Source organism: Prunus avium, chromosome 1, assembly GCF_965620075.1.
Source record: "Prunus avium chromosome 1, drPruAviu1.hap1.1, whole genome shotgun sequence".
Lineage (NCBI taxonomy): Eukaryota > Viridiplantae > Streptophyta > Magnoliopsida > Rosales > Rosaceae > Prunus > Prunus avium.
In genome coordinates, this window is record NC_142284.1 from 51,599,877 (window position 1) to 51,616,793 (window position 16,917).

The 16,917-nt window shown below is 39.8% G+C and overlaps 3 protein-coding genes across 4 annotated transcripts; 1 reads left to right on the forward strand and 2 right to left on the reverse strand.

Annotated features, from left to right (window-relative positions):
* Positions 1-1,249: 1,249 nt before the first annotated feature.
* LOC110761317 (endoribonuclease YBEY, chloroplastic-like) lies at positions 1,250-5,576 on the reverse strand. Of its 2 annotated transcripts, none has more exons than XM_021963779.2 (12): positions 5,114-5,576; positions 4,773-5,024; positions 4,574-4,669; positions 4,191-4,362; positions 3,981-4,049; positions 3,788-3,888; positions 3,467-3,559; positions 2,917-2,988; positions 2,715-2,834; positions 2,561-2,611; positions 1,953-2,141; positions 1,250-1,691 (listed from the first exon to the last, which is right to left on the reverse strand). In XM_021963779.2, exons 1-12 carry the CDS (start codon positions 5,468-5,470, stop codon positions 1,524-1,526), a joined length of 1,740 nt encoding a protein of 579 aa, XP_021819471.2. In that variant the 5' UTR covers positions 5,471-5,576; the 3' UTR covers positions 1,250-1,523. The 2 variants fall into 2 exon arrangements, with proteins under 2 accessions (XP_021819471.2, XP_021819470.2); XM_021963778.2 differs by having other exon boundaries at positions 3,981-4,076.
* A 146-nt stretch (positions 5,577-5,722) lies between these two features.
* On the forward strand, positions 5,723-11,559 carry PAPS2 (poly(A) polymerase 2). The gene is given in 14 exon segments (XM_088246688.1): positions 5,723-6,342; positions 6,438-6,515; positions 6,802-6,909; positions 7,518-7,580; positions 7,688-7,849; positions 8,194-8,307; positions 8,386-8,448; positions 8,547-8,876; positions 8,958-9,122; positions 9,300-10,128; positions 10,131-10,266; positions 10,268-10,333; positions 10,707-10,767; positions 10,855-11,559. Coding segments are annotated over 13 exon segments (2,295 nt in total). The 5' UTR covers positions 5,723-6,216; the 3' UTR covers positions 10,762-10,767; positions 10,855-11,559.
* A 352-nt stretch (positions 11,560-11,911) lies between these two features.
* Positions 11,912-15,418, reverse strand: LOC148297988 (uncharacterized). The gene is made up of 2 exons (XM_088246646.1): positions 12,690-15,418; positions 11,912-12,579 (listed from the first exon to the last, which is right to left on the reverse strand). Exons 1-2 carry the CDS (start codon positions 15,322-15,324, stop codon positions 12,143-12,145), a joined length of 3,072 nt encoding a protein of 1,023 aa, XP_088102772.1. The 5' UTR covers positions 15,325-15,418; the 3' UTR covers positions 11,912-12,142.
* Positions 15,419-16,917: the final 1,499 nt, after the last annotated feature.

The following is a 16,917-nucleotide window of genomic DNA, read 5'->3' on the forward strand; positions in this document are numbered from 1 at the left end:
CCGGCTATACTCTTTTGTATATATTATTATAAAAGGACCCTCTAAGCGCTTCCCACGTGTCAAAACGTAAAGCCGTTCGGCTATACTATTTTTAAAAAATATTAGTGAAGAACGAGTATAGCCGCGCGGCGATACTTTTTAAAAAAAAAGAAAAAGGAAAAAACCGGGTATAGCTGTGTTCGATTTGGATTCTCTAATATACTTTTCTTTAAAAACTTTCTAATTAATCACATGTTCTACCTTGTTTAACATTATAGATTTGAAATCCGTTTGGTTGCCAAGAAAATTGATAGTGGAAGTCTCCAAAATCAGTAAATTTTCAGATTCATATATTCTGGGAATTGCTCTGTTTTGATTTGAATTCTGTAATACACTGTCAGTCCAATTTTTATGGGCTGACAGAACTTTGTTAAATATGCCTCACATGTTCTGCAAATCATCTTAATTAAACAACACACGCTGGCTGGGTTTATTAATTTATTGGAATCTGAGTGTTCTGCAAATCACTGTGTCAGGTGGAATGTCAGGTGGAAGGGCTTGAAGAGTTCCTGAATCAATCCAAATCGGGTCCCCAGGAATCTCCGCAGAAATCATGGACGGATCACTAAGTATCCCTCGTACTGCCCGCAGAACCTCGACTCGTAGAAAGCCCATCCAAGTAGAACCAGAAAGCTCACAGCCATTGACTCAAAGTCGCCCCGCGAATCCGCGATGGACCAAGAAAAGACTGAGGTGCCTAAAACTCCTGCCGCACCAAACACCTGGAGAAGGGCTTCGGCTGCTTCTGCTCGACAGAACACCACACAGAAGGAGAAAGTGGGGTGTGAGGTGTGAGGTTGATGATTTTTTAATTTTTTTTTTTTGTTGGGTGTGTATTTAGGGTTAGTTTGGGAAGATAGTAGGATTTTCTTTGAAATTTTGAAATTTTGAATTAGAAGTTAGGGTGAATAAAGAGTATGCGGGGTTTAAGTAGAAAAACTCTTTGAAATTGAAGCTTCTGATTTTGAGAGGATTATCATTTTATCTTGTATTGTTTTAATAAACCGACTTTCGGAAATCACACATGGATTTTGCCTTGTTTTTTTTTGGTCAATAGGATTTTGCCATGTTCATTAGCAAGTGCCTGTGCACTTCCGCATCGTTACTCATGTGAGTTCTTTGTGAGACTCATGTGAGTTCTTTGTGAGACTCACGTGCGTCAACGATCAGAAAAACACTAGAAGATATAACGTTGCATTCATTTGCAATGTACCAAAAAAAACCAACTTTTCTTTCCCATTTTTGGTAAATATTACTGACAAGTGTCATGGAGGATGACTCCATGTAAAAATACACGAAAAATGTATTTAGCACAAATGTCTCTATAAAGTGCACAAAATGACAATTCCATCTCTATCGCTAGGCTCACTAGCAGTTCTTCATACTGGAAATTATTGTAAAGAATTTGACAGGTTGCATATGAGACATGACTCATCCTAATTGTTCAAGCTATATTTGTTCCAGTTCTTTGTCTGAAGGGAAGCTCACAATGCATACCGGTAGATCGCATCGGCTGCACCATCTTCGTCGTTGCTGAGACCAACTACATTAGCCACAGCTTTTGTCTTCTCTGCTCCATTACTAAGAGCAATGCCTAAAGAAGCCAGCTCAAGCATCTCTATATCATTTTCTCCATCGCCAATAGCCATGATCTGAAAAAATAAGCCATGAGAATAGATCAGGAATAACATCAAATTTGGTGTACAACTAAGAAGGAACTATATAAAAGTCAATAACAGTAGCTTTATCATCCACTAACATCGCTAAACTTGTGGATTTGGATGGTTAGCATACTTTTTCCAATCTGTGTTTATAAACCTCATGCCGATCAAGAGGAGGTATATACCGTAACTCCCTTAAAGCAGAAGAGGCCAAAAACAACAACATGGAAGAATAACTCTGCTGGCCCATACCTCCTTTGGAGTGATTCCCAAATGACCAAGCAGCATGTTTACTCCACTGCCTTTCGAGGTTCCGGGGGGAACAATTTCAAGCATATCAGGCACAGTTTGAACAACTCTGGCAGAGTCTCCAGTTGCTTCTGACCAGTATGGCCTCAAAGCAGTAGTCACTCCCTCAGGAGTGTCCATGAAGACTAGTTTCTGTATATTTGATAAGGTGTGCGTCATTACATGAACCAAAAGCAGCAAGAACTACAAGATATTAGTTCGATCATGTTTTAAAATGAATTGGAGAGGCTAAACAATGACCTTCTGATGAAAAGCTCAATGTCACACAAGAATAACTGTTGTAAGAATCAAGAGAAATTCAGAGCAAAGTCCTAAAGTTACAACTAATGAGCAAAACTGAGTGCAAAGTAACATGCATAATTTCATAATGCATAAGACTTGAAATGGATTTGAATGAAAATAAAAAACAAACCAAAAGTCAGACAAAGTAGCTTCACAATGGACGCAACTAGTACATAGGTATCTTATAAAAAGTTCACAGGCGCTTTTTTATTTATTTTTAGAGGGGGATGGGGTTGGGGGAGGGTATTCTACCTCCTTGAGGACCATACCTGTATTCCAGCAGCAGCCACGAGATGCTCAACTGAAGGCATGATCTCTGCCTGTAAATACCCTCCATGTAAATCGTATATAAAACAAGAGAAAAAGAAATCTCAGGCAATAACAGAATATTTATGATCATGATGAAAACTAATCTTTTGGCACCTTTTGCTCATGATATACAGTATGCATAGAATCAACAAGTGGGTGATCAAATAGCGTTAAACAACGATCCTCGGTAAATGCAATAAGAGGAACCTCAGTCTCCAAAGAGTAAAGACATGCCTGCACATAAAAACCATAAGGTCTTTTATTTTATTACAAACCAATGAGCAATAAATTATTGCATGCCTCACCAAGGTATTACCTCTCTGCATACATTTGCATCCAAATTCCTTCTAAAAATTTCCCGACCTTGCCTACCATAAACAAGCAATCCCTGGAATCAAGAAGAGGCAGACAATAAGGACAATACATACTGCTATCAATCCGAGACAGAAACCAAAAAAGTTCTAAGGGAGAAATATTATATGCAACAACCAATGAGCATTTTGTTTCTTAAAATCTTGACCAAGCATTATAGATGAGTCATCGGTTAAATACTTGGGAACCATGTAACTTTAGTGACAGACAAAATACATGTAAATGTTTAAGAGAGAACACGAACGGATACCACACTTCCCTCTAGTGTCCTTATCAATCTTACAACAGAAAGTACTACATGTAGATCATGGGTAGATACAAGTGAGAACTTTATTCCACGGTATATAACTAGAGCAAACTTGAAAATATTAAGATAACAGCTCTCCGGACAAAAGAGTAAGTATGCATCTAACAAGTGAAGGCAGTTTGATGTTCATCACATTTAACTTAGCAACAACCTTAAGATAAAATTTTCAAAGGAGAAAAGATAGAACCTGCAAGAAAACCCCAGGAGAAAATTCTGAAACAATGCCATCTTTTCCGGCTAAATCAACTTCCTTAAAAATGCGCATCACAGCTGGACGAGCCTGTTCCAAAGAGCTGTCAACAATTAGAAGATTTTTTAATCAACTCTATTCAACAATAAAAAAGAAAATCATGTATGAAGTAATATTGAGCAACAATAGAAAACAAGAATAACACAAAGTTACTAACATACCAATCAAAATAAGTAAACTTTATACTGGCCAAGAAGTATGAAATCACATTTCCGAGTATAGTATCTCTTGATAATGAATAGCAACAAAGGTTCTTACTTTTCCGGTTGCTATCACTACTTTCACACCCCTTGATGAGGCCTCTTTCAGAGCCTTCACATTTGTTGAACTCAGTTGACTTTTGCTGTTGAGAAGGGTGCCTTGTATATCAAGAAAAATAAATATAAATAACAATTGGTACAAGTTAAATAAAATACAATAAATGCATGGGACAATGTAAGCTCAAACTTACCATCCATATCACAGAAAACATATCTGAACTTTGGCTTATTATATTGAAGGCTGCCTTCTCTCTTACTGTCTTTTAACAACTCAGATGTAAGATTATCTGACCACAAAGTTTAACCAAGAAAATTGCATCGACAGAATTCAATGGAGAGATTATACAATTAACAAATTAAAGTAAGGATGCAAAAGTGAAGCTGGAAAAATATAAAATTACCATCTAGTTTGTCCCCCTGGGTATGGGTTTCAGCATCATATACACTCTGAATTAACCCCTTTCCCTGCCACCCAAGACTCTTTAAGAGAAGATCTTCCTCCTTCTCCATTTCCACTTCAGCATCTTTGCTAAGCTCATGATCAAATCCTAATAGATGTAACAAACCATGCACCTACAGGAGAGTTCAGTGATTAAATTAATCAAATTACACTAAGAAGTTTCTAATATGAGTTATTTAATAGGTGCAAATGACACATTCTATTGACTATGCCTTTTTGCTTGTTATGTTCCTGTGTAACATTATAGACAACAAATATTCCTTCTAGAGAACACTCATCTCTTCAAAATATATTAAACAGTAATAATCATATTCTAAAACCAACCATGAGAATGCGCATCTCGTCAAGGAGCGTGTGGCCTCTTTGCTCGGCTTGTCTTGCAGCTGTCTCAACAGAAATCACAATGTCACCCAACATAAGCTGCAAATCATACGAAATGCCGGTCAAGCATTTATTACAAAAAATACACCCTTTACCTATTATACAATAAACAAAAGATAGAAAAAATCAAATGAGCTAGTACAATGGGAAGCCTAAGATCAGGGACATGCTGGGACATGGAAAGAACATCAGTAGCATGGTCCTCCCCTCTCCATTCTTTATTAAGTTTTCGGATAAATTCGTTATTGCAAAAAAGCACGGAAAGCTCGGCGCTTTCATATCCACCAACATTGCTGACCGCATTATCCCTTGTTTTATACACCGAATCTTTCAGACCGTCAAACGCCAGTTTCATTGCCGCTGGAGCATCTACACGAAGCAATTCCGCAGTAGTCTGCAATTTTCAATCTCGTATTATATGAGAAAAATTTATACAAACATGTGGCGATCATTCTAATCTTGCACAGTACACAGATTACATACCGAGATTTCAGGATTTTCAGGCAAAGCTTCTTCCATAGAAACACTGACACTGAGCTCCAGCTCCTTCTCCTTGCTCTTTGGGGCTCGCCGCCTCGCCTTTCTGGGGTCTCTCTGAGCAGCGAAGGCTCGTCCCCTTAGCAATGGTCTCGCACTCGCAGCACCCCTCAATTTCTCTCCGCACATCGCATGAAATCTCAGACCAAAAACCGGGGATTTTGAGGCCTCGAAACGGTTCGTTCCGGTCGGGAAGATTAGGTGCGGCGCAGATGAGTTGGACATGAGGGCGGCGCGTGGAATGTAACGCGCCATTTGAGTGGCGGAGGAGGGAGAGGAGGGTAGGTGGAGGAGGAGGAGCATGTAGACCGCCGGAGCTCTTGAGGAAAATGCGAGTGCTTTGTTTTGATTGGTTGGTTGGTTGCTTCGCGCTTTGGGAGTAACAAACGCACAGTGACAGTGACGTTACGGGCTAAAAATAATTTTTTTTGTTTTAAAAAACTTTTTATTTATAAAGGGAAAATAAGTCCAAATTCAGGGGAGTTTTATGTAATTATACAAATGGAAAAAAAAAAGCTTGACTGTATGTAACGTTCGCAGGGTCTTTAATTTAATCAAGTCCGCATCAGATCAAATCCGAATTCGAACATCGACCAACCCCAACTAACATCTCTCTCTGTCTCTCTACTCTGTTTCTTCTTCTCTCTCAAAATCCTCATCTCACTCTTTTCTCGATCTTTGGCTCTTCTTCTTTTTTCCCTCCATTTCTGTCTCTCTCTTGCTTTCATTGCCCAATTCAGATCTCTCTCTCTCTCTCTCTCTCTCTGACTTCCTTGTCTGATTGCTTTAGAGCTTATTAGGTTTCCGATTCTTCTCCGTCGACAAATTAGGGTTTTGATTATTTCAGCTTCTCCAAAGAGTGCTTTTGCAGCAACTGACACTCTCAACTTGAATTGCCTTCTGATCCCATTTTTCAAATATTTTGCTAAAATTAAGTTTCATCTTAGTCGATCTTCCCTAGGATATATTTTTCTTATAAAAAGATTAGTTTTGAATATTTTCCCATTTTTGGTTAGGCTGTATTTTGGTTTGGGATTTCGGGTGCTGAAATGGCGGGTTCTGAGGGTCCAAACGCTTCTTCCCCGACTCAACAGCCGTCAAAGAAGTACGACACCACGATATTTCTTTCCGGGCCCACCCAGTCCGACCTTCAACGAAATGCCGAACTCGAAAAGGTGCACACACACATATTTATATATAACGTGGTTAATTTTGGTTAGGTTTGATTTACAAGTTGATGACTTTATTTGTTTTCTATTAATTTTGGTAGTTCTTGATTGATTCGAGGCTTTATGAGAGCACAGACGAAGCTGCAAAGAGAGTAGAGGTTCTTGGCCGCATTGATCGGGTATATAATTCTCTGTTCTAGTGTCGACTTTGAGAAGAATCAGTTATAGCCACCCTTATAGTTATCATTTTTGCAAATCTTAGGAAATACGGCATTTTATCGCAGTTGGTGGGTGGTTTAAGGCATAAATTTCAGTCATTGAGTTCTTTTTGGCTCAAATTTATTGAACCATCGATGCTTCATTTACAGGCATCCCCATTGATTTGAAGTCTTGCATTTTGCATCCAATGGATGCAGCTTATGTTTAATGAAGTAATTAATGGTTATACTTTGACTTTTACTGTAGATTGTGAAAGACTGGGTGAAGCAATTGACAAGCCAAAGAGGCTACACAGATCAGATGGTGGAGGATGCAAATGCTGTCATTTTTACTTTTGGGTCATATTGTCTCAGGGTAAATATAAGTTCCCAATGATTTCTTCTAACTGATGTTATTCATATTTGGGTGTGGAGTACAATTTCATCGTTTGGAGTTTCACAAACAGATTTGGGTTATGAGCCACAACGGTATGCTATCTATTTTCGGTGATTTTATGTGCCATTCTGAAATTTGTCAAGCAAGGATCCATGCTTCATAATGAAGACACTGGTACACGGCCAAAATGCAAAGGACCATTGCTAATATTAAAATCTACCGGAAGTCTTTTATAATGAGATTATTTGGATCTTATTCAATGACCAATGGATGTGAACATGTATAACATCTGCGGATTGATCTATGCCAGTCTGTGAGAACAGCTAGTTCTACAATGGTGAACCGCTGTTATATCATTAATCTTACTGTACAACTTGCTGCTGTTTTGAGTATAACCAACTGTAGTTTTATAAAGGATTAGATGTTAATGTGAAGCCCTAGATTTTTTCCTGCTTTGGTTATTTGGTCCAACTACTGAGTGAGAGACTATTTATGCTACTTGTTGCCCACTTTTCATGTTTTTTTTCCTCTCTGTGATAACCATTCTTTATGTGTTTGATGTAGCAACAAATTTATTATTTTGACAGGTTCATGGGCCTGGAGCTGACATAGACACTTTGTGTGTTGGGCCATCGTATGTGAATCGAGAGGTGATGTATATATCTTTATCCGTCTATATATAGAACCAGTTCTTGTTTAATGCATCCGGTCTGATTTATTACCCACATCTCTACCTCACATTTGACTCTTTCTCCAGGAAGATTTTTTTATTATTTTGCATGATATGCTGGCTGAAATGGAAGAGGTTACTGAACTTCAACCAGTTCCTGATGCTCATGTACCCGTCATGAAATTCAAGCTCCGGGGAATATCAATAGATCTTTTGTATGCAAGCATATCTCTTTTGGTTGTTCCAGAGGTGGGTTCAGAATTCACCTTCTTAAAATCTTTTGCTCTTTGTTCCATTTATCCATTGTGCTTCATAACCATGCGACCATAAGAAGGACTGTTTCCAAGCCCCTGTAAACAATATCTTGCTACCTTCCTATCTTGTTTGGTCATGTGGGCCATCTAATGCTCTGGTACTAATATCCTGATTGTTTTTTGCTTGTACAATGTACTAACATTGTGATTTTTTTATCCATCATTATTTGTGGCAAATTGGTTACTAACATTTTGAGACACTTATACTGCTTCATGATTGAGACAATGAATAGTGGTGTTTACGACATTGATGTGGTGTTGGAACATACTTGTCCACAGGATCTGGACATCTCACATGAATCTGTGCTATTTGATGTCGATGAGCAAACTGTTCGAAGTCTGAACGGCTGCAGGGTTGCAGATCAAATTCTTAAACTTGTCCCCAATGTTGAGGTTGATCATAACTTATCCCTTACCTGGTTTATTTCTATTTTGAATTGACTCAACCTTTGACACTCTATGTAACTGTAGCATTTCCGCACGACACTCAGATGTTTGAAGTTTTGGGCTAAAAGGCGTGGTGTTTATTCAAATGTAAGGGCAGTGGTCTAAGTTCTCAGAATCTTCATTGGTATTAACTCTTTAGTTTTACACTTATGCAATGGTCCGTTCCTTTTTTCTATTGTGTGTAGGTTACTGGATTCCTGGGTGGTGTAAATTGGGCTATATTAGTTGCTCGGATATGTCAGCTTTATCCCAATGCAATTCCTAGCATGTTGGTTTCTAGATTTTTCAGAGTATACACTCAGTGGCGTTGGCCAAATCCTGTAACTTTATGTTCAATTGAAGAGAATGAACTTGGTTTCCCTACATGGGATCCTCGTAAAAACCCTCGTGACCGCTTTCATCACATGCCAATAATAACTCCTGCGTATCCTTGCATGAACTCTAGTTACAATGTCTCAATAAGTACTCTACGAGTTATGACAGAGCAGTTCCACCATGGTAATAGGATATGTGAGGTGAGTGCATGAATTGAGTTTTTTCTTCCATTAAGGGCTATGTTTCATCACTGATGTCGTTTCCCCTTTGGTTTATTGTAGGAGATTGAGCTGAACAAGACCCAGTGGAGCGCTCTCTTTGAACCTTATCTTTTTTTTGAGGCATACAAAAACTATCTGCAGGTGGACATAGTTGCAGCTGATTCTGATGATTTGCTGGCGTGGAAGGGGTGGGTAGAATCCCGGTTTAGACAGCTTACCCTGAAGGTAAAATTTTTCGTTTTGGTAAATTTTTATTTTGTAAATCTTTACGGAGTATACAGTCTATTGAGTTTTGTTCACATTTATGGGATCTCTGATAGTTGAGCCTGTTTAGACAATTAGTCGAGATGGAGGAGATTATAGTATTGTTCCTATTAATGGTTTGCCTGTGCCTTCCTGCAGATAGAGCGAGACACGAATGGGATGCTGCAGTGCCATCCGTATCCAAAGGAATATGTAGACACATCCAAGCCATGCCCACATTGTGCTTTCTTTATGGGTTTGCAGAGGAAAGAGGGAGTGAGAGGTCAAGAAGGTCAGCAATTTGATATACGTGGAACAGTTGATGAGTTCAGGCAAGAAATAAACATGTATATGTTCTGGAAACCTGGGATGGACATATATGTTTGTCATGTTCGCCGGAAGCAGCTTCCTCCCTTTGTTTTCCCCGATGGGTATAAACGTCCTCGACCGTTGAGGCATGCAAGCCAGCAGGATGAAAGAAATGATGAAGATGCTGGGGGATCTGGTTCTGGGTCTGCTGAACGACATATCAAGAGGAAAATTGATCCTAAAACAGAGGATGTGGGGCCAATCAAACAAGTGAAGCAGACCGCTATTAGTCCTTCACGTACAGAGTCTGTATCCCCATCAAATAATGCAGGTAGATCTGGTGGAACACCTGATATCAGCTTCAGTAATGGCAATAGATTAGAGTGTCGGGCAACTGGAGATGCAGATAAGAATTCCGATGTTAGATTGCCTGTTAGACAGTTGAAGAGTGAAAAGGATAGCGTGGGAGACATGCGGGTGGTTGAAGATGTTATGCATGAATCAATCACTAGAAATGAGTGCACATCTATGCTTGTTTCTGAATTCCCAAGAGTTAGAAATGAGGTAAAGCCTTCACAGGATGGTTGTGCGGTAAAGCCATCTGAACAGTTGGAGAAACCTCTTTCCTGGAATGAATTGGTAGTTCCATGTGCAGTATCTTTCTCAGAGTCCAAGGAAACATTAGCCTAATTGAGGACAGAGCTGGAAATGTGGCATTGATTGACATGCAGAATGTGGAGACCAACTGTACTAGGAGACTTCTGAATTGGACAGCGAATGCTATTGGAGTCGACCAAGAACTAGTCAAACCATGTAGTCATTGGAGTGGAGCATGCTGAATTTGTGTCAGGATCAACTTCCAGCACTCAGAACCTCAATTGTGAGTGAGTTTCTTTTGAAAACTGTGGATTCGAATTTGTACTGGATTGAATTTGTACTGTTTTCGCTTTATTTTTTTTCTTTTTCTACACTTTCTTATAATAACAAAAACTTAGGTACTTCATATCCCTTCCTCTGTCTTTCACTATTTTTTGGGTCAGCAACTTCTTTTTTTGCTGGTCCACTTTTTCTACTGTAATAGTGTAATCTTTGGTTCTGTGCTCCTTCACATGCTGGTATTTTATTTATATAAAAAATTTGTGTGACATTGGTGAGGTTTATATTGTTAGATCTTCCGTGATTATTTGATAACGTTAAGTTTTTTATCTTATTTTTTTGCACAGACAATGTATTAACTGGTGCATATTGTGGTGGCAGGTCCTGCACCACTATACGTGCTTTTTACCAGCAACTGTGCTTAAAACCTTACTAGTTTTGTGTACCCTTCGTTTTTATCTCATCCCTCTTCTCCAATACATTTTGGGAACCTGACAAGTCTTCTGATCCTGGATTTTGTGTTGTATAGCCAACTTTTGCAATCTGGATTGCTGTCAATTTGGACGATGGAGCTAGGACAGAATCTATGCATTGGCCAACAGTAAGGCAAGTGTTTGAAACTCATGATGATTTTTAAGCAAATCATTATATCTTTATACTGGCCTGTTTGTTTCTGGCTCTTTTGTAACAGGTTGAGTGTGAGGTCAATTACCTTTTTTAGGTGAGTCATTCAAGGTGGAGTCTCACTTCTGTAAGGGAAAGAACCAGCACAATGGTAAGCGCCATATTAACTTGCTGGCTTTCATTAGGGTTTCCAGGTGTGGGTGTGTGTTATGTCTTGCGAAGTGCTGCGGAAGCTTTAGCCATGCAAACTACTCTGCATAGCTTGGTGCTTTAGCGTATGGTCTTGGGCTTCAATGTGGCTGGTGGCTTATGGTTTTGGGGCTTCACTGTGGCTGTAAAAATGTAAGCACCATAATTTCATGGAAGTATGCTGGTCCTTTGTAGTCTCCAAGGATCCTGTTATTTGAGCTGTTGCTACTTTTCGTTGTGGGTGTGGGAAGTTCCGTATCTCTGAATGGAAGTCACTTTAACCAGGCGAATAGAGTTCAAGAATTGAGCGGGCGTCTTCGTTCTTGTTTTGGCTCTGTATAGCACTCATCAAACTTTTGTAGTTTGTAAATTCACCATTGTAATACAGTTTTTTAATCAATACATTTTTGCAATCTCTCTCTCTCTCTCTTGCAAACAGATTTGTATACCCTTGTTGGTAGAGAGATTCTCATACTTCAAACTCTGATAAAGGCAGGCTGCCTTAAGCAGTAGATAATTCAGGTGGCAACAAAAGTTCATTTTAATCAGAATATTTTGGCATGAGAAGAAACATCGACTGCAAAATTGAGACTAAAAAGCAACGACAAAACTGTATACAATACTTCCCGTATGGTCTGACAGAGCTGATAGTCTAAGAAGCCTTTGTAACTTCAAAAGTGTATGCAATACTTCCCGTATGGTCTTACGGAGCTGAATCTTCAAAAAGAGTAGTCGATACCTATGTGCAAGCTATACTGATCTTTAAACGAGTCTACGGCTAACCCAGTCTCGTAATGTGAAGAAAATCTTACATGTAATTGGTTATACAAGCATGTATCTATTTCTCTTATTACATTGCGTAACTAGTCACGTGCGTGATGAGAGAGATAGACACATGGCCCTATACAACCAGTGATAGGAAAGTTCTCCATTAAAGGGGTGTCAAATGCCAGCCTTACCAGTGGTTTGGCCGCATATGACTAACATGAGATTTCTTTAGTACATCACACACTGTAAACTAAGCTATCGTCCGCCTTTTTACAGCGTTTGTAACTGGAAAGGTAGGTGGCACTGCTAAGGAGGGGAGAAACATCAAGGTCACTTCCCATCTTTTTCACTTCAAAGCCTTCTGAGGGACCATACCCACGAAGAATGTGCAGAACTTCCTTCATGGAAGGCCGAGTTGAAGGTAATGTACTAGTACAAATGAGCCCTAGTTTCAGCACAGTAGCCATCTCTTCCAAGTAGCACGGTTTCGTTATCTCCTCATCGAGGGTATCGGTGATGGTCTTTCCTTCGCTATATACCCGCCATGCCCATTCTGCTAGGCTCGTATGTTCATCCCCACTGTTAGGTTCTCTCCCGGTTGTTAGTTCTAAGAGCACAACACCAAAGCTGTAAACATCGATCTTCTCGTTGATTTTCGTTGTGTAAGCGTACTCTGCAATGCAAGTGTCATACAATGTCAAAGTGATATCTGGAAAAATTGAATGAAAACAAACTAATTTAAGAGATTATAGAGAGTGCAATGGAATATATGGAAGCTCCTACCTGGTGCCATGTAGCCAAAGGAGCCTGCAATAGCAGACATTGTGTGGTGATCTCCATCCTTTGCCAAAATCTTGGCCAACCCAAAATCTGCTATACGAGCCTTGAATTCAGAATCCAACAAGATATTGCTGGACTTCACATCTCTATGAATTATTGGTGGAGAGCAGTCATGGTGCATGTAGCACAAGCCTTGTGCAGCCCCTATTGCAATCTGCAACCTGGTTGGCCAGTCCAAAACAACATGGTGAACCACTCCCATGCCTGATGCTAACCTTCTCTTCTTTCCATGTAGCCACTTATCCAGGCTCTGATTCACCATGTATTCGTATACAAGAAGCTTCGAATTCTCGCTGGAAATGCAGCACAGCAACTTAACAATGTTCGAATGCCGGATTGTGCCCAGTATCTCAACCTCAGCAATGAATTCTTTCTCGAGCCTCTCATCCAATTTGCTGGTATTCCAAATCCTTTTCACCGCCACGAATTCACCCGGGCAGTTAGTACTAACCTGATAAACTTTCCCTGATCCTCCACTTCCAATGAGATTGTTATCTGTCAAATTGGCCAACACAATGAACTCTGTAAAATCCAATCTGTGGTGGAATGAGGTGAGCTTCCATGTTGCCAAGTCTTGACCGCGCTTTCTCCTCCGGTAGTCTCTGACTATAAAAAAGGTCAATAAAACAGTAACTAGAGACACAGCAATAGAAAGCACTAAAATCATGGCAAGGAATTTAGAGGACAGCTTGTGAGAGTCACTGATGTTGGTGTAACATCTGGGAAGATTTAGAATTGGGGTACCCGCGCATAGATTGGAATTATTCAAGAAACTGTCTTCATATGCACGGTTAGCAAACACATCTGGGATTTTCCCAGAAAGCTTGTTGGAAGACAAGTTGAGGGAATTGAGCCTCAAGTGGCCAAACTCAGCTGGGATTTCACCTGAGAATTGGTTTCCTGACAAGTCCAAGTAAAGTAGGTCGGGCAAAGAACCAATAGCTGCTGGAATGTGGCCTGAAAGCTCATTTCTTGAGAGATTCAAAGTATCCAGGGACCCCCATGAGATGATCCGCGATGGTAATTCCCCTGAAAGTCGATTGCCATCGAGTAACAGAGTATTTAGCTGAGAAAGGCTGGTCAACTCTATTGGGATTTTCCCAGAAAACAAATTCCCACTAGCCTTAAAAACAACCAAACTTTCCCAAGAAGAGACTTGAAATGGGATTTCACCAGAAAATCTGTTGTTGCTAATTTCCAGCCTAGATAGATTCCAAGCCAGATTGCTGCTGGGAAGCTGACCCGAAAACAAATTGTTACTCAACATCAAACTGGACAGATTTAGTCCAGTCCAAAGTCCCTGAGGAACCTCACCCGAAAAATGGTTGTTGTAGACCTGAAGTGTCCGCAAAGAACCACAATTTCCAAGCCCTTTAGGCAACTCTCCATTGAGATTGTTAGAGAATGCAATAGCTCCTTGCAAAAGGCCACTGTTGCATAGATGTTCCGGTAGTGAACCACTCAGCTGATTCTCCGAGACCTCAAATGCTTCGAGCTCGGAGTGAAGGCCTAGTTCCGGTGGCAGAGTCCCATTCAACTGGTTCATAAAAACCCGAAAGTTCTTCAGCTCCGGAATTAGGCCTAAACTCTCTGGTATCCCACCCGTTAATCGATTCGAAAACAGGTTCAGAACAGTCAGATTCTTTAACTTGCCAAAATCTTGTGGGATCAAACCACTCAAATTGTTCATGGAGAGATCTATTTGAACCAAATTCAAAGCCTCCACAGTACTTGGTATCTCCCCTGACAATTTATTATGAAAAAGAAACAACTCGCTCAAATTCTTCAACAGAAACAACCCACCAGGAATTTTTCCTTCCAAATTGTTTCTTGCAAGATTCAATGTCTCAAGGCTCAAAAGACCAGAAAAACTTTCTGGAATCTCACCAATCAAATTCGTCTGCGTCATCCATAAACGCTTGAGCTTCTTCAACTTTCCAAAGTCTTCTGGGATTTGGGCAGGCACCAAATTTCCATTAAAAGGCATGTCAAATATCTCGAGATTCGACAGGTTCCCAATCTCACTCGGAACACTGCCGTTGAACAAGTTTAGATAAAGCCGAAGGGTCTGTAGCTCCGGCATCCGGCCAATTTCAGCCGGAATATCGCCGGAGAAGTTGTTCCCGCCAAGGTCCAAGTATCGGAGAGACGACATCCTGTCGATGTCGTTCGGAATTCGGCCCACAAAGTAGTTTTGTGAGAGGTCGAGGACTTGGAGCTTCGAGCAGTTATAGAGAGAGTCGGGGAACTCGCCTGGAATGAAATTCCAGGCGAGGTGGAGCTCAGCGAGGCTCGACAGGTCGCAAACGGTCGCTGGAATTTTCTGCGTGATGTTTTTTTGGCGGAGGAAAATTCCGGTGACCGCGCCGTTGGTGCAGTTGACTTCTGGCCAATCGCACGGTGAGGATGAGGAGTTCCAGGAATGGATGGACTGCGGATTGCCCCATTGGTCTTTGAGCTTGAGGAGGATCGACTGCTCGGTGGATTGTGAAATTACTTCGAAGGGCAGGGAGATGAGGATGAAGAGGAGGAGAAGGGAGGATGGGATGCCGGAGAGTGATTGGTGTGTTTTCGACATTTCATGTGGTTGAGTTCGTTGCTCCGGTTCTGTGTTTTTACCGGGAAAAAGTTGGAGAAGTAACGGCTGGCAATTCAAACTTGGTTGGTTTGGGCCATGAGATTATATGCGTTTCAGCGGGTTAAAATGACCCTAACGTTTCACTAAATTACAACTTATGCCACTGAAAGTGAGATGGCAACGGCATGGAGTTTTATTTTGACACGGATCAACGAGAGATAATGATCATTTATTTAGGGAGAAATACAATAAACATTTGCTATATAGCGAAAAGTTGGACTTTCTATTTATTTTTTAAAACCAATAGTAAATCAAAATCTAGGGGTGGTGATCTTTATCTCGTTAGATTTACAACCTTCCTAAAAAAGAGAACCAGTGTGTGTCCTTGCTCGTAGATTTCTCTGAGTTAATGGGGCTTCTTCTAGAAGCGGAGTCTTTCTTGTTACACTGTGCCCCGATCTTTAATGAAAATATCCAATTAGCCATCAATCAGTGAGGGGCGTGTTTGTGAATTTGGAAACCAACATGGGTTTTAATTTTTCAATTTTTATATAAAATATTTTTATAAATAGGAATAGGATGACATTTTCTCTTAACACTCAACTTCTTGTAGGATCCCGAGCCTATGCATTTTGAGTTTACATATTTACACGCATTTCACAACATCTGGATCGTCCAAATAATTCAATGTTTATAACTTGACCACCTTATATAGGGTAATTTATATATCCAATTATCCATCCAAGCCTTTAATTTAGTGAAGTAGAAAAATAATATTCAAATAATGTCTGCGTTCCGTTAACTTAGAAGTCAAATTAGTACATATGCCATGGAAGATAATGGCAGGTGAGCAGAAATTTCATAGTTGGTTTGTGTCTCTATTAAATCACGATGGTTTGGTCATGGCATTGACTATATGCATGATATAGTCTAAAAAAGCTTCATAACGACTAACTTTTGAAAACACTGCTCATTTTCCAGGCCGCCTATACACTGTTGCTATTCAACTCACAACTTAGAATGCTACTCCCTTACAGTTTGAGTGGCAAAAATCCAGGACCAATCACTTCACAACCATGAATTAAAAATAAATTAAATAATAATATAAAGATCTAGTTGATGTTAAACAACAATTAAAACCTAAAATCTTAAGCTGTCGAGCCGAGCCGAGTTTAAACTGTTAAGAAATAAGTCAACAATGTATATAAAAGCTAACTATGTTTAAAGTGATAATAATAAGTACTAATATGAAATCAGAAGATCGTATCTTTTGTAAGACCCCTTTTTTTCTTTCTTTCTTTCTATTCTAAGTAAAACCATGTTCTTCTATAGCTGAAAATGTAAGTAAAAGCATGCTTTAGAAAACTTAAACATGACTATGTACTCACTCTAGAACAAAACGGCAAAAGCGTGATTATGCATGGGCCATCTAGAAGGAATGGGACACTTGAATTTAGTTGGTGAAGTAAGACAAAGAATGATGAGCATCATATATACAGGTTCCCTTGTATTTAAACATTACATATTTGGTTGCAAAATTACATCATCACCTTCAATTGCCTGGTTTTGTCAAGTTATGGGCAAAATCTTAGA

Bases quoted from the DNA above. Each gene is read 5' to 3' on its own strand.
- LOC110761317 (XM_021963778.2), bottom strand. From the start codon at position 5,470: ATGCTCCTCCTCCTCCACCTACCCTCCTCTCCCTCCTCCGCCACTCAA. The intron at 5,025-5,113 runs GTATGTAATCTG...TGAAAATTGCAG, and splicing joins CTGAAAATCCTGAAATCTCG to ACTACTGCGGAATTGCTTCG. The intron at 2,612-2,714 runs GTGCCAAAAGAT...GGGTATTTACAG, and splicing joins CTGTATATCATGAGCAAAAG to GCAGAGATCATGCCTTCAGT.
- LOC148297988 (XM_088246646.1), bottom strand. From the start codon at position 15,324: ATGTCGAAAACACACCAATCACTCTCCGGCATCCCATCCTCCCTTCTC. The intron at 12,580-12,689 runs GTAGGAGCTTCC...CTTGCATTGCAG, and splicing joins CTTTGGCTACATGGCACCAG to AGTACGCTTACACAACGAAA.